This window comes from Myiozetetes cayanensis, unplaced genomic scaffold (assembly GCF_022539395.1).
Source record: "Myiozetetes cayanensis isolate MyiCay16 unplaced genomic scaffold, myiCay2020 scf19, whole genome shotgun sequence".
Lineage (NCBI taxonomy): Eukaryota > Metazoa > Chordata > Aves > Passeriformes > Tyrannidae > Myiozetetes > Myiozetetes cayanensis.
This window is the reverse complement of record NW_026087400.1, coordinates 11832498-11857459: the sequence shown is the minus strand read 5'-3', so window position 1 is coordinate 11857459 and position 24962 is coordinate 11832498. Positions and strand designations below refer to the sequence as shown.

Genomic DNA, 24962 nt, shown 5'->3' with positions numbered 1-24962 from the left:
ATGGCTTAATTTCTGAAGTGATGCTGGCCCCTAAAGAAAGGACCACAATTCATTGGTTGGAGGGTTTTTTAGCACCTGGGGGGGATTTGGTTTTGAGTGAGATTTGGTTGCCCAGAGAAGCTGTGGCTGCCCCATTCCTTGAGGTGTCCAAGGCCAGGTTGGACAGGGCTTGGAGCAACCTGGGCTAGTGAGAGGTGTGCCAGGTGAGCTGGAAAATGCAAAAGGTCCCTTCCTGACTCAAATCATTCTATGATGAAATATGTGACCCTCTCAAACTCATCCCTGGGTATGGATCTTGAACACTGTTGGTGGGGGAAGTATTGACTGCAGACTGAGGTTGTCTCCATTGGAAAGCAGGGTAGTGCTCTCACTTGACCAGACAAGGGTTGTAATGTGAAATTGTTCAGTAATGACTTCAGACTCGGAGTCATTTAGGTTGTAAAGTACCTTTAAGATCATTGTTTCTGTTGCACCAGCACCGCCCAGCCCACCACTGAGCCGTGTCCCCAGCTGGCACATCCCCATGCCTTTTAAATCCCTCCGAGGCATCCTATTCCAGAGCTTGACAACCAGGCTGAGCCCTGAGGATGCCCAGGGCCCTAGGACACTTCCATACTTCGGGAATTTTCAGTCTCCGGAGCAGTGAAGTGTTTAGTATGAAAGGCAAGCGGGTCGTTTTAAACACAAAGCGGTGTTCACGGCCCAAACCTTCCCTGGAGCAGAACAAAAAGCGCAGAAGGGACCGCTCGGTGCCGGCCGGGCCTCCCGCCCCGCCCCTCCCGGAGCCGCTGCCGGTGCAACACCGACCCCTGCGGGCCGGAGCCGGGATCGGCTGCAGCGGGGAGGGGAGGGGGAACCACGGCGGGGAGGGGGAGCGTGGATCAATCCCACCGGGAGCGGTGCTGGATTCAATGAGGAAACAGCGCTCTGTGGCGTCTAAAGCGCCGGGAGTAGCGGCGTGCCCGGCACCGCTGGGATTGGGTGACTGCCCAAAGCCGTCCCCCGCTGCGCTGGTGGTCGCCCGAGGGCTCAGTCCCGGGGCTCATAGCTCTCCTTTTCCTGTCCGAATTCCAGCTCGGATGGCTGGCTGATCCATACGGAGCTGTTCGCTGTTCAGTGCTTTCCCACCCCTCTACTCCCCCCTTGGTGAGGGTCGTGCTTTTTGGGTGAAGAAGTTACCTCTGGAAAGCAGTTTTTAGGGTAGTGCCCAGGATTGTGTCCCCGCCTGTGCCTAAGCCCGGCAGTGCCCAGTGCGCGGTGTTGACTCGGTGTTTAGCACTGAACTCTTCGAAAGTAAAGTGAACCATGATGGAAATTACTATTTTCGGCTGTCGGTGTCTGTGAGCTGTTCGTATCAGCCTCTCCATCAAAACCCTGCAGCGTCTCCCCCTTGGCTCCGGCGGAGGGTCGCTCGCTCCAACCCATCCCCAATCCCACCCCCAATCCCAGCCCTCCGCTTAACGCCATCCCCTGCACTGACTCTCCATCCGCGCTGGAAACAGGGCAGGAAACCTGCGAGCGATGCTGCGCTCCAGCCGCGCTGCCGCGAGGGCGACGCGTGTGCGCCTGGCGGGGCTCGAATAAGGCATCCAAAACCCACCCCAAACCTCTCCTCCCTCCCCCCCATCCGGGGAGGGACCGAGGGTGGGTGCCCCGGCGGCGGGGCCGGCTCTGCGCGGGCGCGGCCGGCGCTGGGCTCGGGGGGCACCTCCGCCCGCCCCCGCCCCGCTCCCGCTCCGCTCCCCGCCCGCCGCCGCCACTCCGGCGGCTCCGCCGAGCAGCGCCCGCGGCTCCGGGGCCGCCGCGCTCGGCCACCAATGCGGGGGACACCGGCGGGGAGGAGGCAGCGGCTCCGCGGCAGGTGAACTCCGGGGAAGGATGACCGGCGTGGCCGCGATCGTCTTCCTCCTGCAGCTCTTCTCGCCCAGGGCGGAGGGACAGGTCTTCCCAGGTGAGCGATGCCCGTCCCCGGCTCCCCCTCGCCTCTCCACCGGGTTATCCCCCCGCAGCGGCTCGAACTCTTCGCTCCATCCTTTCCTCTCCGGCCTCGCGGGGAGCTCCCGGTGCGAGCCGGGGATGGAGGCGGCTCGGAAGGCGCTGGCCATGGAGCGGGAAGCCCTCGGTGCCAGCGGGAGCGAGAAGCCTCGGTGCCCGCCGGTTCCGGAGCTGCCGGGGGATGCGGGAGGCTCTGCCCTGTGCGCGGGGTCCCGGCGGGCTGAGGGCTGGGGGAGGGCCTCGTTCCTGCCGAAGTTGCGTGTGGCAAGAGGTGAAAGCATCGCTGTTATTCTGGGATTCACGATATTTGAGGGTTTTTTTGGGGCGGTAAGCAGCGTTTTGCCACCAGTTGGCTCCTGCGGGATGAGCAGCGCGGGGGAGCCGCTGCCTTTGCCGCCCCGATCAGGAGAAGGGGTCTGGGCTCGGTCTGGGAAGTTCAGTGGCAGTTGTCTCTCCCCTTGTGCCTCGCAGCTCCGGGAACTTTGTCGGGGGTTCAGCCTCTCGCACCGGCTCCTTCCCAGTTGTCACTTCTTCTGTCGCTCTGATGTTAAGGAGTACTTTGCTCCCTGGCATGTGTACAGTAATAGTAGCCGGCTATTTTCCCCCTCCTACGAGTGCCTTTAGGCATAGTTGGAATTACTCGAAGAGGACAGGTGCTTACAGAGCTGTTTTTTACCTTCTGTGGTATTCTCTAGGTAAACCAAAGATATATTGGTCTTGTTTTTCTCTTGGATCTTGTAACACGACAATTATTTTCTCACTACAGTGCTCTTATGGTAAAAACAAACAATTATAACTTTCTTCTGTCCTGACTTCATTTTAAAATATTTTTTTCTATCTGTATATTTAAGATAAGTAAAATTTCCCTGTGTAACTTTGCTTAGCACGGGGATAAATCTCAGTGCTTGTGACTTGGGCATGTTGGAGGTGCAAAACTCAGTTGAGTTCATCTCAAATAGTGGAGGATTTTTGTTAGTTAAGACTGAGAGCTCGAATTACTGTGCCTTGCTGCTTTGAGGCAGAACTGGTGGAGTGTCAGAGATGCTGAGCACTGTGTGCACCTTCCACCGAGCCCTTGGGTGGCTCAAAGACAAGGCTTGGGTGTGAAGGGCCAGGCAGACCCTCGGTGGAGGAGATGTCATCAATCCGGCTGCCTTTGACACCACCAGGATCTTGTTTACATTGCTAGGCAACTGCACAGAGCGAGATTTATTAGAGAGGCTGGGAAATCTAACCTAGTTAAATAGCTGCTGCCTTGACTAAGCAATATGTGGAGCTATTTTTCACCCCCCGTTTTCTCTCTCTTCCAACTGTTTTTGTGTTCTCGGCACTTGTCATATCAATTGAGATTTAGTTCCTGAGCTTTTGATGAATCATTTAGCCAGATGCTTGGAAAGAAGGGTGTTCTGTGAAAATAGCAAAGTTTTAAGGGGGCAGAAAACACTTTGTATTGGAGAGATAATGGCACATGAGCTAAACACATGCAAATTTAAGGATTAGCCAGATGTTTTCCATTACTTTTAGGAAAGCCATGAAAGATTTCGTTTTAATTATCAGTTCAGTGGAAATCGTGACTGTGAGGTTTTTTTAATCATTAGTATCGCCTTCCTCCTCTTATTTGAGTGCTTCTTACCATTCAAAGTAAGAGGAGCTGATTTTAATAATAGTGTTTTCTGGGCTGCTTTTAGTGCTGAAATTCAAAAAATGTTTTTCTCCTCTAAACTAGATATCTGGTGTGAAGTGTGGCAGTCTGGACTGTGTCCATAGAGCTGATATTTTTATGGTACAAAGCAGAGTTTTTCAGATGCATTTGGTCTCCGAAATTTCAGTGAAGTTTGGAGCGGCTCCAGGTTCATGCCATGGGTGCCTTTCCCCATCTTCCATCAGGTGGTGCTCTCTCCATAACTATTACGATGCAAATACCTCCCGCCTGATTATTTTTCAAAGCCTAACGCGTTTATTCAGCAGCCTTTTGTTAAACATCCCGAAAAATCATTGTGCAAGTTGTTGGCTGCTTTTTTTTTTTTTAATTTTCGGTTTACTTTATTAAATGATAGCTGGGCTGAGAAGTGGGAAAGACACAAGCCAAGGCAAAACGTATTCAGTTCCTACCCAATTTGCACAGCTGCTGCTGCTGCTTTGTATTATCCACAACACAAAATTAGGAATACTACAAGGAGACAGCAGAATGCTCATGGCTTGTCTTCTGGAATACCTCGTTTCATGTTGAGGGAGCTGGCTAACGCTCATTCCTTTATGTAATTTTTGTATTGCTCTATTTATAACTCTTCATCCCAGCAGTTACTTCCAGTTCCTTGCAGTTCCCTGTGTTTATTTGTAACTCGAGGTATATGCTTTTGAGGTTCTAAACTTCCTGTTAGCTTTAGGGCCAGCTACTGATTTAAACCCTTTACTTTCCCTTGGAAGTGACAGAAGTAACACCAGATAATTCTAGTAGTTCCCAATCCTCCCAGGATTTCAGAAATGAAGAAACTTTGCTTACAGGGAAGTTTTTTCTCCTGAAGGCACGTGTGCAATCTTTCTCCCACCAAGTATGTGGGGGTATTCTCGCAGTTGCTGAGCACTTTGCTGCTGTCTGCTCTGTGAGCGTTTTTAGCACAACAGGGCGACAAAACGAGAGATTAAAGTCATTTGCAGCTGTGAAAAAGCATTTGGGGCAAAGTAGGACACTGGGTTTCCATTGGGGCTGTTGACTTGAACACCGGATTACTTGACACTTGTTTTTCTTCTGGTTTCAGTGTCTGCTTTAATTTTTTTCCCCATACTTGTTTCTCGGTGGCAGAGCTCCTGAACGCTTGGATGTGTAGCTGCTTTCAAAGGCTGCCACTGCACTGTAAAGTTATGGCAAACTGAGAGTTCATTACGCTGGGTTCGTCCAGGGAGGAGAGAAGATGAAAAGGGAGCAAAGTGGAAGGAAATTTGGGGGGAAGCCTTAATTTAGTAGGAGTTCATTTACTCGGATTTTGCTGTCAGTAAATTGGCGATGAAAAACGGGTCTTTCTGAGCGAGCTGCTCTGTGTGGCAACTGTTAACAATGCAGCCATTTAACTCAATAATCGCTTTTCTCTCCCTCTGGGGAGCTGTTAGCACCACAATTCCACTTTATTTTTATCCCTGGCTGGCTCGATTTGTTTTCTAATACATAAACAATTAATACTAAAGAGGTGATGTTGTGGAACCGCCTGTTTCGACAGTGACAACGAAAGGTCACTGTGTGTATAAAGGCGTTTGTGAATCTCTGAGGGATAATCCTTCTCTTTTACAGATGCAGAGCCCTTTTTTACCATCCACCCTCCTGAAAGTCCCTCAGCTCTGCTTTTCTTGTTTAATTGGACTTTTAAAGTCTGTTATGCCCTGTGTGCAGGCCCACGTGCTCTAGTTTTCATTAATATTATGGGGATGATTTGGGGCTCTTACTGTAGAATATTATAGTATATTTTTTTAGAAGGCACCTTCATCTGTTACCATGGAAACCCGAGTAGTGGTAAAGATGTAGGTCTGAGGCTCTGAACCTCGAAAGCCATGGACAAGGATTGTTTCTTATAGGAACAATTACTTTTGTACATAAAATCCAGTTAAGTGGAGAGAAGAAAGGGAAATAAATTGATCTGTTCAGCATTGCACTGACAATCCTTTTGAATAACATTCAGCACAGAAGGATCAGTGTCTCTGATTCTCTCTGTGTATGTGTATGGTGGGGTTTTTTTAAGCTCCTTATTTATCCTAATAGTTATTTTATGCCTCTGGTAATTTCCATTGTAATTTTATAAGTGAGGTGAACGAATGTGTATTGGCAGGTATTGTTCTTAGCCTGAATGGGAAGAGCTGAATGTACAATGGAGAGGTGTGCAAGGGTAGCACTGGAGCTGAAATATTTTGGAAACGAGCAATTTGGAGATTGACTTAATGTGGCCCTCATTTAAAAAAAAAAATAATAAAAATAGCAGATATTGTCTGAAATCCACCTACTGAAATCTGGTTGTAGATACGGGTTTGCTCATGGATGTGAGCAATAATACTGTGTTTTGCCATAGCAATCCTGCAGCCTGGCCAACATCCACACAAACTCTCATGGTGTTTGGGTGATGAGCAGCAGGATGTGTGTGTGTGTACATTGCTATATAAAGCTCTGTCTTTTCTAGAGAGATTCCTTAATTTTTTATGGAAACTGCTTCAGTCTGTTTTCTCTGTCTCTTGTAATACACAGATGAAATATGTAACCAAGCCTCTAAAACATGCTTGTAGGTACATTCATAGGTGAGGCTTTCCTTGTTTTAAACAGCAGCATCCAGAGATCACCTGCTGCTATAACAGACCCAAGCTGCAGTCCAGGTTTCCCTCTGTGATGAAAGAAATCTGTGCCTCCCAGTGCCTCGGTACCAGAGGGTCTGAATTCCATGAAGAACGGCTTGTGGGTTGATATTTCTTGGCTCTGTGTTCATGTTCTTGATAAGAATATGGTATACTTGGCTCTTAAGGTGTTCCTTGAGCATTTTATGGAGCAGTATTACTTGGCTCATTGAAGACAGTATATTTGGCCTAGAGTCACTTTTTCTTGGTACCACTTTTCCTAATTCTCTAATTTTTCTGTTTAGCTGATGCTCTCTATGTTGGTGCTTGGATGTCATTTCATTTGGATGGTATCTGCCTTTTTTTTTTTTTTTTTTTTTTTGAGAAATCCTTACCTACCTCTTAACCTATCACCTTTCTGGCCTTGTGTTGTCTCTTATTTTGAATACCATGTGCTTCCTACCACCCTGCTCTTTCCAGGCAAAGGCAGAGGAAAAGAAACACAAAGGCGGTGAGTGTTGTTGATGGCTTTGCTAAGGACTTCTTACAACCTGGTCCCATCTTCTTCTGCACTTGTAATTACATAACAAGCAATCCCTTTTAAGGTTCATTATTACAGGCTGCAAAGATCATACATCTTCAGGGTAAAGGAGACAATTACTGTGTCTAAATCGGACTGTGCATCATTTAATCAGACCCACTTGTTTTTTAATATCCAATAAATACATCCCATCTATCACCGTGGTTCAGAGGTGTCAGATACTTTCCAAACTGGATGACAGGGCACTGCACATGCCAGAAGAAAATGCTGAGAAGTCAGTTAAAGAAAACAAGGAAAAAGAAGACTTAAGTGTCGTTTAATGCCACAGTTAAAGATGATGTAATTCTGGGAAGTGTATCCATGTGGTAAACAGGACAAGAAACCCCAGGAAGAAAAAACCTACTTAGTGCTTGGTCTTCTCTGGCTTTCTTGTTTTCTTTTAACTAGTGCTTGTAAATCAATTCAAGGCCAGCAGCTTGATTTCTTCTTTTCTCCAGCAAGATCCCTCGGGGACTGTGGAATTGGGAATTCAGACCAACCTGGTGAATTCTGCTGTGGTTTGAAGTGGTGCAGCTCATGTAGTTAAAGAATGATTGAGCTCCTTATGAATTTTGGGAGGATGGGACCTGGCTCTTGTTCCTTGGTATTTTTGACTTCATCTCACAGGAAGGCTGTGGGGTTTGACAGCTGATGATGTTGTGTGGGCACAGATTGGTGCTGCAGCCTGAGCAACCTACGGTTACACAAACCTCTTTGTTCAGCCACTCTGTTCCCTTCGTGCTGGGAATGCTCCAAGTGTCCCATATCTCATGGTTTGCTTGCTGAAAGGCTTTCAGATCTGACTTCAGAGAGCAAAGAGTTTGCCACTTCTTTTTTTTTTTTTTTTAATATAGATCCTTGTCAACTCATTCCTGGGTAGTGACTGTGTGGAATTGCTGGGAAGCAGCTCTTGGCTGTGAATTCAGCTGTATGTCAAGGAAAATAGGGCTGCTTTGCTCTTGTCCTCTGCAACACTGTAAAGAACAACAAAATCAAGAGTATTGCAGCTTGAGCCAGAATTTATCCATTTTTACACTGAAGATTGATCCTTACCTCTTTGAATCTGAAAAAAATATCATTACCTGCATGAGTAGAAGTAGAGCTTCATGCTGTGCTGGGGATGTTATTGAAGTGTTGTGCTTTTGACTTCAGCACTGCTGAATTGGTTGCTTTTACTGGAATTACCTTAATCTGCACATGTGTGGATATTCATGCCTTTGGTACTGACTCAAAGGTCAGCCCTCAACAGTGTGAGGGGAAAGAATCCTAAATTGGCAAATACAATGATTTTGTGCAGTGAGCTTTCATGTTTGTTTTTTTTGTTTGGTATGGTTTGGGGTTTTTTGTGGTTTTTTTGTGTTTTTTTTTTGTTTTGTTTGCTTGTTTGGGTTTTTTGTTTGTTTTGTTTTGTTTTTAATTGTGGAGTTAGGATTGGTAATGGTGCTGTGTGGGTTTATTTAAGGAGATAATGATGATTTGTACAAGTGTTGCTCTGTGGAGAGCATGTGTGACTGTGACCACCTAGTGGAAGTAGGGTGAGAAGATGAAGCAGAGGAGGAAGAAGGGAATTAAAGCAACCTGGCTGCTGTAAAGATGGGTCTGTCTTGCTTTAAAAATACTTACTGGAATTGCAGCAGCATTTGCTGGATAAGCAGAAGAGCACTTCTGTCAGCAAGATGGGAAGCTGCTGTGCTTGATGGTTCATTTCTCCAGAACAGGGATTTGCTGTCAATGTGCACCCGTTTATGTGCAGGCAGCCCAAATCTTATTCTGCATTTCCAGGTGTGAATTCAGTGCTCTAATGGAAACAGTTGTTGCTGAAACCGTGAAGTGTAATGTATTTCTATCACAGTCAGTTATTTCTCAAGGAAATATTTCATGTTTTGATATCTCTGCAGAGGTGTGTGTGGCTGAGAGAGTGTGTTTAAGAAAACCCCAAACAGCTAAGCCAAGAGCCTGTGTATGTGTAACTCCACACTTGGCTGCTTTGGGTTAGTGCCAGGAATTTTTACCACTTTGTTCTCTCTTGGTTCCTAAGAACAGAAAAGCACTAAGATTAATGAGCTATTTCTAGTGTTTTCTATGCATGTCCACCCATTTGCAAGAGGTGTATCTACCTGCATGTCTGTTCTAGCAGCTGGACCTGCTTTCTCTAGTCTTTAGCTTGGCTGAGCAGAAGTGCTTGTTACCTTCCTTCTCATCCTGGACTTGATAGGCAGTTCCCAGTTTGTAGTGGTACCAAACCATCTCCTAATGAGCATCTTTATTTGTCAAACTTAAAGAAATATATAATTTCATCATATAATAACTTTGAAACATTTGAAGACCCAACTGTGCTAAATGTTTGAGGCACAAAATAGTCTTTTTTTTTTTTTTTGTACCTGAAGAATGTTCTCATCTTGCAGTTGTGCAAGAGAGAAGCAGCAGAAGAAACAGGAGCAGTGCCCCCAGAGGGTGGCAGCTGACAGGGTGCTGGTGTGTTTGGGTGGGTGTGATGACCCACCTTAAGGGGGAGGAAGCACCTGAGAGAAGGAAAGGTTAATTATGGAGAAGGTGATGGCAAGGTCAGTGTGGTGAGATTACAGCAGTAGGAAGAGGAATGGACAGGTATGAACAGAAATAGAAGAGGTAAGAGAAATTTGACAGAATAGAAACAGGGAGGAAGCAGACACAAAACAAAGCTCAGAAATGAGCTGCTGTTGGATGCTTCCAGGCTGGGAGGATGTTTGGCACTGCTATCATCTCCCTTTTAAATGTCCACCAGAGTTATTGTGAGATGGCTTGTGGCTGAAAATTTTGGTCCTTAGGCCAAAACCTGGGCTGAAGGGCCTAGCTCTTGTCCTTCCTTAATTTCTGTGACTGAGCATCTCTTGACAAACCAAACAGATAGGAGTATTTTGAATCTACCATTCCAGGTTGGCTTACAAAAGCATATATTTATCTATTATATTTGCCAGTTGCTAATATTTTAAGAGCCTTAAACATGCCAGAAGCAGTTCTTCCTGCTTTTTCGCTAGCTCAGCTGGTGTTTCATAGCTCTGCTCGTGTGTTCACACTACAGTTGCACATTGTTTATTCAGTAATGAAGAAGAAATAAGCATGTGAAAGGAAGAGACTTTGATATATCTGCCTTCTGAAAAACATTGCTCTCCCACCCTGTCTGTACCAGAGGAGCTCATGAGCACAGCAGCTCTGTCTGGTGCCTCAGTGCATTGCTGGGCTCGGGTCTGAGCCTGTGCCAGGCAGCCCAGATGTGACTGTTTTGTGCAGCAGCCAAACCGAGTTAAACATCCAGAATTCATTCAGTCCATCAGCCACCTAAAACAAGTTACTCCAGTTCTGAGCCCCTCAACTTAGGAAGGATATTTAGGTGCTGGAGCATGTCTAGAGGAGGGCAGTGAGGCTGGTGAAGAGTCTGGAGCCCAAGTCCTGTGAGGGAGCTGGAGCTGTTCAGCCTGGAGAGGAGGAGGCTCAGGGGAGACCTCATCGCTCTCTACAACTCCCTGACAGGAGGGGGGAGCCAGGGGGGTTTGGTCTCTTCTCCCAGGAACCAACAGTAGGACAAGAGTCTTGACAGTCTTGAGCTGTGCCAGGGGAGGTTTAGGTTGGACATTAGGAAGAAGTTCTTTACAGAGAGAGTGATGAGTGATTGGAATGGGCTGCCCAGAGAGGAGGTGGTGGTGTTTAAGAACAGACTGGATGTGGCACCAGTGCCATGGTCCGGTTGACAAGGTGGTGTTGGGTCAAAGGTTGGACTTGATGATCTCAGAGCCCTCTTCCAACCTGGCTGTTTCTGTGATCTTTGCTCCTTCCCTTCAAAAACGTGGGTTTGAACCTCACTGCAGATTGAGGCAGAGAGCTTTGGCTCTGACTGTGCAGCACAGTAAACCTGATAAATTTGACTTGCAGATCGGTGCCATCCAGCTCTGTGCCCCCGAGGTCTGGCTGTTTTTGCCAGGACTGACTCATTCCCATCAGGGCAGGTGGATCTCTCGGACGTGCCCTGCAGTGCCCTGCTTGTGTCCTGCCTGGAAGGGCAGGTAAAGAGGCAGGGAGGGCTGGTTTGCTGCCAGCAATCCAGGTATTCCATGGTATCCCTGCGCACAAACACGTGCATTTAGTCATTGCCAGGGATGTCTCTGCCTGGTTTAATTGCACTCTATTTCATTTGGGGATGCAGGAATTCTGTTAAAGCTAGGAGCAGCTGAAAAGTTTCCACAAATGATCTGAAAATTTCTTGAGAAAAGAGGTGTTCTAAAGCAAGCAGTTCCCTGCAGTTCTTGAGATTCCGATATTTCAGAACCAGGGAAAGGAAATCCACATGACCTAGTGCAAAATAACACCTTTCAAAAGAAAAAAAAAATGTTGTGGTGTAGTTTTCAAAGGGATTTTTACTGTGCAAACGGTGGTCAAAACACTGCTCCAGCTTCCTGAATAAATTATTTCTGTTAGCGATGGGGTTTCCTACACAAACAGTAAATATTTTTATGATTAAAACATGGGAGATGGTGTATGTACTAACAGTTATCAGCACGTGGTAGGAATGATCAGAGAAGTGGAAAGCTTGGAAATAAACACACTGTCTCTGTTGGCACAGGGATAACCCTGGAGACTGCCAAGGCCAGAGCCTGCAAAAATAAGGAAGTATAATTAATTGTCCTTAAATGAACTTACCAAGCAAAAATAACGCTTTTTAAGTAAACACTCAACTTTGCATTTTTAATATTTTTTTATTATAAAGCTCTTCTATGTACTGAAGGTTTTAATGTTCTGTAATGTGCTTATTAACACTTCTGTGCATGTTTAATGTAAAAAATTGACATAGTATAGCTGCAATGGACATCTGTTTTACACTTGCACTTGGATTTTTTTTCCAATAATAATATAAAATTATTTCTTAAAATGGCTGGGAAGTTTTATTGTAGAACATTACCTGGCAGTTTTGAAGGTCAGTTGTCTGCTGTTTATGTTAAATTAAATCATTCCTGGGTTTGTTGGGTCTTCTTTAAAGAGGTTTTTCTTCTGTCGAGTGGTTCCTTTGCCTGTGTTGGTGTGAAATGCTTTCATGGCAAGAAAGCAGAGAAGTGTTATTTCCCCAAAATCTCTGTGCTGATGAGCTGCTCTTGGCAACAAAATACTAAATTAAATGTGTGTTTCATTGAAAGAAATATTAATCTTCCTTGTTTTCTCTAATGTAATTCCCAATGGTCACTGACTTCAGGGTGATTTGCAGGTGTTTAAAACCTGAAGCAACAACAGCAGCAGCAATACAAACACTCCAAACTTGTACTATCCTCCTTAGCAGGTCTAATACATGTTAAAATTGCTGAAGGAAATATAAATTGAGTGTTTGGATTATGTAGTGTGTATAACAATTTATCCATAAAGTGTTTCCTCCTACTGTAGGGGTTGGCAGAAATATCCCTCATCAGGTTCAGACTTCAGATGCAATTCCCGTTAAAGTTGAGGAGAAATTTAGAATTGGTTCCTTTATAAGCTTTTCTTAGTGCTGATGAACTTTAAGAAACTGAAAATTTGAAAAATAAGGTCAGAATTGAGAGTCTCGAGCAGAAATTTGGCCCAAATCTTGGGAAGTGTTTCAGTATAGACCCAGAGCAAAGGTGTTCCAAGTGATTTTGAGTGGATGAGAGGAATCTGTGAGTGATTAATGCTGAGATTTGTGAGAGGACTGACTGAGAATTGATGGTGTATTTGCATAAAACAAAGTACACTAAGGGCAGAATATGCCACCTGCTGTGTTTGTCTCTTAAAGTATGTCAGGGTGTGTTTTTCTGTCTGGAATATTCCCCTCAGCCCTGAACATCATCTGATTTCTGAGAGTGACAAATTAACATATTGAGAATACCCACAAGTGACAGCAGCTTCTCTTTTAAACAAAGATTTACGATATCTAAATACATTTGATTTCTGGACCTGTAACTGAGAATGGAGCTGAGAAGGGGAGAGCACCTCAGAGGGAAAGAAAGGAGAATTATTTAATGTACACTGTAAGGAATAAAATAAAATAAGAGAAGAATTATTTTTAGCATTAAGAAAATCTTAGAGCAGGTCCATGAGGCTGTGAAATGGTGGGAATTCTGTTGCCTGAGTCATTTTAATTTGGGACAAAATTGACTATGTTTTGTAGAGAGGAAAAAAATAGTGTACTCTGTAAGAAAACAAATGGAATAATCCATTGCAGTTTTTTCTTTTGTCTGTAAGTTTCTTATAATGCTGTTGAAGAGGGAAGAGAGGAGGAGGTATAGCAATTAAACCAGAAAACAGGATGCTGTATTTAGCATATAATAAGTGTAAATAATAACACATACTAAAGCTTCTCCACTGTGTTTTAATTAACCTGATTATCTCTTGCATATCTGTTAAATACCAGCAGCTTTATGGTGAAGGCGAGATTGCCCCTCCAAGTCCCTCTCACTCCTCCCCACCCCCAAACCTGTACTCAGACCCGATCAAACCTGGGGGCAGATAGAGAGTGTGGTACTAAAAATAATACAACAACTGATTGATCACACTACAAAAATAAACAAAATGCTTAAGTCTCAGACAAAAAAACCAAAAACAACAAACAAAAGAAAGAACCGAACAGAAAAGCAGCCCAAACAAAACAACAAACCCCAATTATAAGTGCAACATATGATTTGTAAGTGTTAAAAAAGCACATAATGTACCAGTCAGAGAGAGGAGGAGTGTTAAGCATGTGATGTCTTATTTCTGCATGAGGTTCCTGAGTGGTGGTGGGTGAGTTGTTGAAGGGCTTGGGCAGGGGAGCATCAGCTGTTAACCCAGTGGGGGATGAGCTGGGGGCTGGATATAACACCCAGAAGGGCTTTATATATCTCATCTGCAGCTGAAATTGGTGCTGCTGTTTCCTATATGTAGGATTAATGCAGATTCCTGAGGACTCTGAAAATCCCTGAGCTTCCAGTGGGGAATGTGGTGTTAACATGGGGCTCTTCCCTGAATCTCCCCGTTGCTAAAGTGAAAGGGTTGAACGCAGAGCTGTGAGGTGGGTGGTGAGTGAGTGTTTCTGAAGGCCCAGAAATTCTATAGCTGTGGAGAAACCTGAGAGGAAATTAATAATTCTCTCTGTGGAGCTCCGTTTGCATAGTGTGCAGTAAATAATGCATGGGGCCACGGAGCTAACAATGAGAATAAACCAAAATACTGAATAGCTGCTCCCTCAGACAGGCCCATCCGTCTTTTGCATAAACAACAAAAGGTCCCATGGCAGAAAAGTGTGTGAGCAGGTGATTTTTTTGTTTGTTTGTTTTTTAAACTCAAATTCGCAAGAGGATTGGCACAATTTTGTGGTCAGCCTTCTATTGGTGCAGTTAGAGAGCTTGATTATTGATTGATGTTGTTAGTATTACTTTTTTCTAGAGTCCCTTTGTGATAAGGAAGCCCATCACCAGAGCTGCTGCAGGAATTTAGGGCTTCTCTTTGACTGCATGAATGTTCTGTGGGGGCTTTTGCTGTTGCTTTGGAGTCATGAGCTGCTCTGGGTGTAATTCTGCAATACCCTGCCTTTTTTTTGTACAACATCACCCTAGAATTGATAAAGTAGGGATATGAGCAGAAGTTTGGCTATTTGGGCAGAGTAAATTACTTCTCTAGCCTAAATCATTCCATCATTTGTGTTGTGAAAGAAGCTTATGACAGGTCACAAAAATCTGGGAGAAGTGTGGCGGAATTAATAAATTTGCTTTTTGCTGTTGTGGATTTAGATCCCATTGACATTTAATTCATGCAAGAAGGCAAGGCTGTCACCTTTGAGGCTCTGTCTGTGCCAGAAAGGTGATTTAGTTCATTTTTCAGAACTAGATGGCACTCGGAATGTTTGTTTTATGGGAACTCAGGAAAAAAACCAGAGCTCTGGAAAACTTAAACTGTGGTTTATTGCTGAGTGTCCATGGAACTGGACAGACAGCTCCTCCATAAGGTGATCGTGGAGGGTTGCCAGGGACTGTATTTGTGGTTTAGAGTTGACTTGCAAAGAGACAGACTGTAATTACTTAGGATTTGAGGTTTTATGATTGTTTACTACCTGAGGCTTTGTGGTTGCACTCCTTGTTTGAATCCAAATCAGCACCTTGTATGCAATTAAGATCACCATGTGCTTTGCTCACTTTAGCTGCAATAGTAGAGAGCTGGGTGGGGAAAACAGTGCTGTTGCAATTACATTGAATAATTTGGATCCCATTAAAGGAAAAAGGAGGAGAGAAAATGCTGTTATTTATCAGTCAACTTGAGGGAATTCATGTCTTCTGGAAAATTAGCTTCAATCTTATTCTTTCGCTATTGTTCTCAGCTTTTATATTATTGTAGTGTTAGAGAACAAATTACAATGAATTTCTTTAATTTTTTCTTTTCTTCTTTATACCCTCAGGCTTCCAACCCTTTTTCCTTACTCTGCTCTTTGCTTTTGCAAGCCACATAGTGGCCAGCCATTCTTGTTGTTCCTGCAATGCCCATCAGTGCTTGGTGGTGTTCTAGGAATTTATTGTGGCAAGCAGGTGTGTGTGTGTCTGTGTGCTCACAACATGTGCCCAATAAATCTGCAGATCAGTTCCTGCTCTGAGGCTGTAAAGGTGCATGGATTTATTTAGGAATCCTCTAAATCCCCCCTGTAGCAGCTCTCTGTTAAGAAGAGTAAAATGGTTAAAAAAACCCCCAGTGTTTAAGAATGTTTTAGCAGATCTTTTTTCTAAGAGGATTTTTCCTCGTCTTTTGGTCTTTAAAAGTTTAACTTCTTACATGTTTGATGGAGAGAAGACAGAACAGTGGTGGCTTTGTGCCATGCTGTTGGAAAGCCCATATGAAGGAGATCTTCCCATGTTGTTGGGCTGCCAGCAGCTCACGGGCTTTGTGTTCCCAAGGCTGGTACTTCAGCTCATCCCAACCAGCCACGAGTACATCACCACAGGTAATGCCTGGTAGAGCATCTTCTGATGAGAATGAACACCAAGGATTTTGAAGTGTCTAAAATATCTAGCAGAGCAGAGCAGGATTGTCCCCCTGTGCTGGGCACTGCTGAGACCACATCTTGAATCTTGAGTTCAGCTTTGGGCTTCTTGTGAGGGAGGAGCTGGAGAGTGTCCAGAGAAGGGAACAGAGCTGGGGAAGGGCCTGGAGCACCAGGAGCAGCTGAGGGGGCTCAACCTGGAGTAAAGGAGGCTTGGGGGGACCTTCTTGCTCTCTACAACTCCCTGAGAGGGGAGCTGAGGGGAGGTTTTGGGCTCTGCTCCCAGGGAACAAGGGACAGGACAAGAGGGAACAGCCTCAAGCTGTGCCAGGTGAGGGTTAGATTGGATATTGAGAAAATTCTTTTGTGGAAGGTGTTGTCCAGCCCTGGTGCAGCTGCCCAGGGCAATGGTGGAATCCCCATCCCCATCAAAAGATGTGTAGATGTGGCCCTTGGGGACATGGTTTAGAGGTGGCTTTACCAGTGCTAGGTTAGTGGTGGGACTCTATCTCAGAGGCCTTTTCCAAACGAAGGGATTCTCTGATTTGATGTTGGGGAAGAAGCTTGTGACAAGTTGTAAAAATCTGGGAGAAGCATGGTGAGATAAATTGGCCTTTTACTGTCATGGATTTAGATTCCACTGGCATCTAATTCACAAAGGAAGACAAGGCTGTTGCTTTTTAGGCTCCTGTCTGTGTTGGAATAGAAACTTGGTTCATTGTTCAGAAATAGATGGACCTTGGAATTTTTCTTTTATGAGAACTCAGTACAAAACAGAAGTCTGGAAACTTAAATTGCAGTTTACTGGTAGTACATGTGTGTAAGACATGATGGACAGTAATGAAATGGCACAAATTAATGGGAGCAGGAATCACATATTCAAGCTGAATATTTATGTATGAATTGACCTTGACTGTTTCTACTCCCTGGCCTTTTAATGTTTTAAAAATAAAGTAAATACCGATAAAATTATTTGTGGTATTGAATACTGTTCCCTTGGATATCTCTCTTCAGAGAATAACTTTGATTCCAAAGATATTAAGGAGGAGGAGAATGTTTATGTTGCTGTTTTATAGCAAGGAGAATCGAGTACAGGGACGTTATCTGTAATATGTGTAATTCACAAGGAAATTATTTAAAGAAAATGTATTTGAAGATAAACATAAATCAAAGTCTTCCCCTCCCCCAGCCCTTTATCATACTTCACTGTTAATTAATTCCTTCAGAAGTAAGGATATTTTAGCCCTCTCTCTGCTGCTGGTTCTCCAGGAAAATCAAAGAGCTCTGACTCACCACACTCACATTTTGCAGTCTCACAGGTGAGAGTGAATCTTCACCCCTTTTTAGCAACTTTAGCTTTCGTGGTGACAAAGCAGCCTATTGAATGTTTTGCTGAAACCGTGCAGGTTGTGAGGAAAGCTCCTTCCCTTCACAGCACTTGGCATACTCACAGGGATTTCTCAATTGTGAGGCACTCCCATCAGGAAACAGATCAATCTTTGGTACTCGGCTTAGATCGGGGATTTTGGGGGCTCAGTCCTCTGTTCCAGGCTCTTATCCCCTCCTTGTTTACAACCCTGGGCCAGTGAACTTTTCCCATGTGTCAATGAAGTCTGTTGTAACTGGCATAGGTGTTTCTCTTCTGTCTCACAGGAGTCTGGAAGAGCTTAATGAGCACTTGTAAAATGTTTCAAGATCTCTTGCTGAAGGATGAGTGCTGGTGATCAGGCTGGCTCCCCTCTCTCAGTAGCATCACAGGATACCTTCTCTGGAAGGTTTGCTTAGACCTTGGCTGCCTCCCATGATCATGTGTTGAGTGACATCAGTAGAGCTGCTTATTTTTTACCTCCCAAGAGTTTCTTAATGCTAAGTGGTGCTAGCTCTTCCTTGAAGGAAGAGATCCATAGAATCACAGAATGTTTTAGGTTAGAAGGGACCTTAAATGTCATCTTGTTCCACCCTCTGCCATGAGCAGGGACATCTTCCACTAGACCAGATTTCTCCTGGCCTTGAACACATCCAGGGATGAGAGCAGCCACAGCTTCTCTGGGCAACCTGTGCCAGGGCCTGCCCACCCTCACAGAGAAGAATTTCTTCCCAATATCTAATTTAAACCTACTCTCTTTCAATCTGAAACCATTTCCCCTTGTCCTGTCACTACATGTCCTTGTAATCAGTCTCTCTCTACATTTCTTTTAGGCTCTTCAAGCTGTTAGAAAGCTGCAATGTGGTCACTCTGCTACCAGTCCTCTACTAAACAGCAGAAATGGGAGGTGGTGGTCCCACTGGTGGTGTCAGAACTTGTATACTGAGTCGTCTTCCAGAATTTTAGAGTGTGAGAGGACTGCATCTTAAACTTGTCTGCCCTTGTTGCCTTTCACAGCCAAAGCCTAGAGGGCAGGGTTGGAAATAAAACTGTGCTTTCATAGTGGAGACCTGTGTGTGAGACAGGCCAGATAAATAATGGTTTAACTGGGGGTTCTTGGGAGGTGGTGGTTTAATTCTTTGTTAATTCTCCTGTAGGTGGGGGCTGTGTGTAACCTTGTTAACAAATACATCAAGGAAGTTCACTGGAGGATGTGATGTGGTGCCTTGCTCCCCAGAAATGAGTTTTGTTTCCTTGGGCAAAAGAAAACTTCTCTAAGCCCTTGACCCCAGTGCTTTTCTTCCACCAGCTGGTTGGACTTAGGTTATAACCAGCCTTAAATATCAGACTGTGCCTGAACAAGGAGGGAGCACAGTGGATGCCTGGGATGTCTCCATCATAAATGGATTCTGGGACTTTGTCTTTTTGGAAGGTGCTCTGTGTCAGGTGCCAGATGCATCAAGGCAGGGCAGCCAGTGATTTTCACACAGCTGACACATCTGCTTTTTAAGAAAGATAATGAGAGAGTAAATATACAGATGGTGGGAACTGCAAGAGTGGTTTTATGTTTGGGTTTGGTTTTTTTTTCATTTTACGGGTTGTGAAGAATTGATTTTTGACGTGAGACCATCATTTGAATTTGTGATGGATTTATGTCTGTGTTGTAGTAGAGAAAAAAACTTTAATGCATTTCTTTTGGTCGTTGAGGTCACTTATAATGGACCCAGGTCATTCTGGTTTGTCATATAGTGACAAGTTTGAGAGGTGAAGCACAAAGCTATTCATGTTTTCCTCCTGAGTAAAAACACAGCATTTAATGGGACTTCTGAACCTCTCTCCTCACCCCAAATCAGCAAGAAGTTCCTCTTGTGTTTTTCAAGCATGTCTTGTATGAACAGTGCAAACGCCTCCAGTTTAAAATGGCCTAATGGTACTTTTACCTTCCTGATCTGTAGATGCTCAGGTACATGCTGAGAGCTGTGCAACTGTCACCTGAAATGGCATCATGGAATTGAACTGCGGAGTGGCTGAGATGAGACAAGACCTCTGGAGATGGTTTAGACCAACCAACCCCCTGCCCTGTGCAGGATCACCACCTCCAGTGGGTTGCTCAAAGCTGAGTCCACATGAGTTTGAATGTATCTAAAGACTCACGTTCCCTCTGGACAACCTGTGCCATTGTTTGACCACCTTCCCAGTGGAAAAGCTTTTCATTTGCATGTTTAAATGGAATTTATTGTGTTTTGATTAATTTGAAAAACAAGAAATATTTTGCCTCCTGTCCTTTTGCTGGATCCCACTGAGAGCAGTCAGGTTCCTTCTTCTTTACTCCTCCCCATCGGGTATTTATAGACACTGGTAAGAACACATGAAGCTTCCTGAGGCTGAGCTTTCCCAACCTCTCCTTGTGTGCTGGGTGCTCCAATCCCTTCATTGCCTCTCGCTGGATTTGCACCAGGACATCCATGTCTGTCATGCAGTATTGACTGTGCATGTGCACAAACACACGTTTGAATTCTCCCTGCACAGATCAGCCCTGATGCAAACCCTGTTTGTGCTGTCACATTTTGCTGTCTGTTTTTACACACATAATATATTCTAGGGTTTTATTTGGAGGTAGCTGATGCATAGGGCAGGATTTCCCAGGTGGCTCTCGCTTGATTAAATTTCAGTGTGTGCTTCGTCAAATATTTGGCTTCGCTGAATAAATTGGTATATTATGTTCATCCTGATTTGCTGTCTCAGTGCTGTCCACTAAGTACAGAAAGATAATAATCAATGTGTCAGCAGCTGTTATATTTTCATTTAAGGGAAAACTTGCTAATTCTTTCTTGAGAAAATATACAATAGGGTGTATATATATATATATATATAAAAAACACTGACTTATTTACAATAGCTTTGCTGTAATCTGAGATTTTTTTTTAAGATCTCTTGAATTACTTATTTGGCTCTTTTGGAGATCAGAAAATGCTTGTAGTACATGGACCTAATTAAAGTCTGGAGGTATCCCTGCTGTCTTTGCTTGGATACCAGGAGTAAACTTAGTTTGGAACTAAATTTAGAGAGTTTGAATTTTGTAAATGGAAAAATCAAATTCAGTCTTCTCTCCTATGGTTTGTTGAATGGGCTGGGGCTGTTTCTACTTTAACACTGAGCTCAGCACTGGCAGAGCAGCTGCAGCACTGCACATCTGACTCGTGGATGGAGCAAACTGTCCGTAGTTTGGGCCATAGACTTGAATTTTTCTATATAAGAACACCTGCAGAAAGGTCTGTCTGTGTGATCCTGGCATGAAATTGCTAATACTGTCCACTAGTCCTGTTTAGGAGTGATAAAAGGGAAGGAGAGCGGCAGAGGAGTAGAAGTTTTAAAGTGAAAGGGAACTTGAGGAGCTCAGAAGGAGTAAGGAGTGAGAGAGAAACAGGCTGTGCTGAGTCAGGCATTGTACAAGTGGATGTAAAAATGGGTCATTTACCTCTTATTCAGAGGTGGTGGAAAGACAGGAAGAAAATGTGACAATATTCGCTATATTATTGCAGTGTTGTTTATATTGTTTGGAGGGGAAACTTTCAAGTTTTATATTACAGGGTGTTGAAATTTGACTGATGAGTAAAATCTTAATACTCAGTAAACACTTGTTGAGGAGCTGTCTTTAGCAGAAAGCACAGAGACTTGCTGCTTCAATTCAGAAAAAAAAACATTGCTTTGGACTGAACAATTAAAATCTATTGATTTTTAACTTGGAGGTATTAAAGTAAGGAAGTTTAATGGCAGCTGCTAAATTGCTTTCTCTTAGCACTGTTTTGTCATACAGATAAAGCCTTGTATGTAGACTACATGCAAAAAAACCCTACTTTTTATTTTCCTGAGCACTTTTATCCAAATCTCTTGCAATGTCTGTGCTGAGCTGTGCATTTCTGCACATGAAGAAGTATTTCTGACTTGGATTGTTAGAGAAATGCTTTTGTGAAACCTCCACTTGCTTTGGGAGTCTGGTGAACTTTGAAAGAACGTTTTGTCATGTTCCCCTGCTCCACGTGCATCCCATCCCTGCCCTGTGCATTTTGTACTGAGGGGGAAATATTGACTTGTGAATTTTATCCTAAATCAGAGGTTGAGTTGAATGACTGCTCTCCAAGTTTCTCTTTCGATTAAAGGATATTAATTTGCAGAAAAACTCACCACATAAATTAATGAACCTGAACAAAGCTGGGAATAACCCTCTGCTCCTACAAAACCATGTGTCCTTCTGCAAATATTTTACCACCTCAAAATAAGAAGCTATATGAACAAATTTTGGCCCTCCCTGTTATTTTAGGGTTTGTAACTTAAAATAATGTAGCTGCCTGTAATACCAGCAGTTTGGTCTGCACTCTTATTTTACTCTTAATACTGCAGAATTTTTGCATCTTTATTTTGTGCCTACAAAGGTTCAAGAGTGTTTGTGTGTATATATATAATCTAATTCAGAAGAGAGGACAGAGGCTTCTGGTGTGAGTCTTAAAAGAGTTCTGTTAATTCTAACAAAACTGGAAAGTTGATTAGCAATCCCATAATTAAATGCTGTGATTTTGGGTTTAGAGATCTCTGCTGTTAATTACTAAAGATAAATTACTGAATTTAAAAAAAGGTTTGTGGAAAAATTATAACTTGCATATGTGGGCCAAAGTAATTTCAGGTAGTTTCCAGTAAGGCAAGAACGATGCTTCTGAAAAGGCTTGAGGGGGTGATTAATTTTTAGATTGCAAAAAGAAAAAAAATCTGTTTTTTCTGGTGTATTTTGCTTTCATTGATGCTGCTCGCAGATAAAACATAAGGAGCTGAATTTTGACTGTGGCTTCAGCTGTATAGAGGAGACACTAAAGTTCTTGGAATTTATTTATGGAGAAGTTTGTGCACTAACAGTTGAGCAGTTGTGCTCGAGGGTTTGCTTCAAAGCCCACCAAACTATGTGGAAAAGCTCTGTTGGCTGGTTGGGTCTGACCCACAACCATCCCCCACTCGCAGCTTTGAGTCAGATGAGTCCCAGTGGTTTTTAATCCATCTTTTTGTGATCTTCTCCTGTGAGCATGGTATCTCTGTTTGCAGACCTTTGACAGGATTATTACCATCGTTTCAGCTGACAGGCAGTTCACTTGGAGGGGGGGAAGGTGCTCAGCTCAAGTCCCAGCAGGGACAGAGACCTTGTGCCACTTTGGTTGCGAATCCTCACCCTCTGTCAATATTTGGTGGTTCCATTTCTTGCCTGTTGGAATATTGCCCTGCTCAGAAAAGCAAACATTTGCTCTTCCCTCGTTTCAATATTGGGGCTGTGGGAGAAAGGTGGTGATTACTCCCTCATACCAAGGGCCTAAAAGGCACCTGACTGCTCCTGGTTGTTTTTTTTTTTTAAATGCCAACTTGTTTTTCTGCTTGATTTGCTGAAAATAGTGAGTGTGTGTGTGTGTAACTACTCTGTAACATGTGCAGATGGAGGCCCTGACTAACTGTGAGGTTTTGGGAGTATCTTGGCCCTGAATTAAGAGGATTTTAATCATATGTGGGAAGTTATGCCTGTGGTTCCACTTCTGCTAAATGTAAAGCTTCTCTGGCACCTCCAGTATCATATTTGGGCTGATGTCCAAAAATGAAAAATGGTCAATAACTATTGCCAGCTCCTCTGGCAAGGAACCAGTTATTCCATTCTGTTTCCATCCCTCTGTGCACATGTCAATAAATAATCACTCACCCGTGATCTCAATCAACTCTCTGATTAAACATATGTGTCCTGAAAGCTTCTAAACTGTAAGTGGTAGCAAACATCAAAATGCCTTTACTCATTTGTATTTCTCTCCATCTGTTAAAATACCTATTGAGGCCTTAAACTGTTTGATTACACTTAAAGTTGACTATGGGAAATCAGTTACACATTGCATGGACCGATCCATATTGACACAAATACCCACTGTGTGAGCTGTGTAATAGCACTGGGAAACTGTCTCACTACTGAATAATGGGATTTCTGTCTGTTTTAGAGCTGTTCAACTTTGAAAGTTGTGCAAAGTGACTTTGTGGTTGTCCTTGTTTGTGAGATTTATAATAAGCTGTTCTGCATGTCAATTATGCATCCTCAAGACTTTCCGACAAATCCAAGATTAAAATGATTATTTCATAAATATTCAATACAGATATAGTAGAGGCTGAGAGAGATGATTTTGGAGACTGTTGTGGTTTTTAGTGGTGGCTGTGTACAGGCAGCATGTTCCCAGCATTGCCTGTGGCTTCTGCAGCCCAAAATAATGCTGATGTCAGCACCTGGGTCCATATAACTGCAGCAAACAGCATCAAAGTGGTTCCTGGGCTCTGGAAAAGAGACAAGCTGTGGCTGCATGACTTCCAAACAGAGGTGGTGTTTGCATCTCTCCATGTGCACACCCTGTGTAGTGCAGGCAAAAAGCAGTTGTAGGGACATTGTGGTGACAGCAGTGTGGGTGTTTCCAGGGAGCCCTCGTTCACCACCCCTGCCCATCCCATCTTGGGACATCAGATACTGTGCCGTGCAGCTTTAATTTTGGTGCCACGTTGCCCTGTGAGTGTTGAGGAGCAGATGTCCTTTGGGTTGAGGAGTTCTCATGTGGATGTTGGAGGAGCTGCTGGAGTTAAGAGGCTGAGGCTTTGCAGGCAGAGCCTGCAGTTTGGCAGCAGCAGGGTTGAATGTTAAATGTAAATGCAGGGCTGCAGATGGCATGCTCGGGTTTCCAGCATGTGAATTCAAGCTGCTGCTGGGATGGGTTTGAATTATCTTCCAGTGTGGAAAAGCTGAAGCTGCACGAATTGGACCTTGGGTTTGCCTTTGTTTGGAGGAGAACAGATTGCTCATTTTATGACTGACAGCGTTTTGCATTGAAAAAACCCCAAGTTCTCACAAAGTTCCAGGTGCAAGGTGCCTGGGCTGTGACAGATTTTTCTTGTCTTACAGCTTTGTTTACCTGATTCCAACCATGTTGCATTTCATGCACCAGTAATCATTTAATTTGTAATGCACTTGCACTTCCATGAACTTTCTGTGCTCAGTTTTTGACCAAAGAGAATTTGCTTCTTAAAAGAAAGTTCTGCTCAATAGCAGCATTGTACCTGTTTGCATTTAGTTTTCTGTTGGGTGCTTATTGGTTTTTTTTTCAGTTCTTGTTCCAGTTGGTTGCTGGGCAGCATTAACTACTGATTCCCCCTGACTTTTTAGTACAGTATAAGACCAGGAATTTTGTAAGCCTTTTATTGGGATGAATAAAAATGTTAAATATGATATCTATGACGCTATAATTTGACAGTGTCGTGAATCTAGTAACATCCTTTTTTTGCTGCACCAAAAGCTTAGCTGTTGATGTTTATTTTGCTGTATTTTCTGGTGCTTACATAATCAAGGTAAGTTGATGTAAATCAATTTGAGATTCTGTAACGCAGAAGCTTCTGTAGCTTGAAAATGGTGGTGTGGGGGAAAAAAGGCTTTTATGGCAGACTTTCCATCCTACCACCCTTGGATTTACATTGTGCTGCTATTTCAGATATCATTTCCTCCCGTGTATTGTTGTGCTTAGACCCAGATCTCAATTTTAAGGTGGTTTAGCTCTAAGTAAGATCAGCCTGTTTGGTTTCTGTAGGAGTGAGCTTGAATCTCTAAGTTCTATGCAAAGAAAGTAACATTTACCAAATGGTTCACTCAAAGACCTTTGTTTGTACAGTGTTCC

The 24962-nt window shown here is 43.8% G+C and overlaps 1 protein-coding gene across 14 annotated transcripts in view; it reads left to right on the top strand.

Moving 5' to 3' along the window:
* The first annotated feature begins 1732 nt into the window (after positions 1-1732).
* The window catches only part of PTPRT (protein tyrosine phosphatase receptor type T), a 432724-nt gene continuing 409494 nt past the window's right edge, over positions 1733-24962 (top strand). For 8 of the 14 annotated variants that reach the window (XM_050313539.1, XM_050313547.1, XM_050313541.1 and 5 more), the window contains exon 1: positions 1733-1951. In XM_050313539.1, coding sequence (XP_050169496.1) covers positions 1879-1951 — 73 coding nt within the window. In that variant the 5' untranslated portion in view covers positions 1733-1878. The remainder of the gene's footprint in view (positions 1952-24962) is intronic. The other 6 variants (XM_050313551.1, XM_050313552.1, XM_050313550.1 and 3 more) reach the window with 1 other exon arrangement.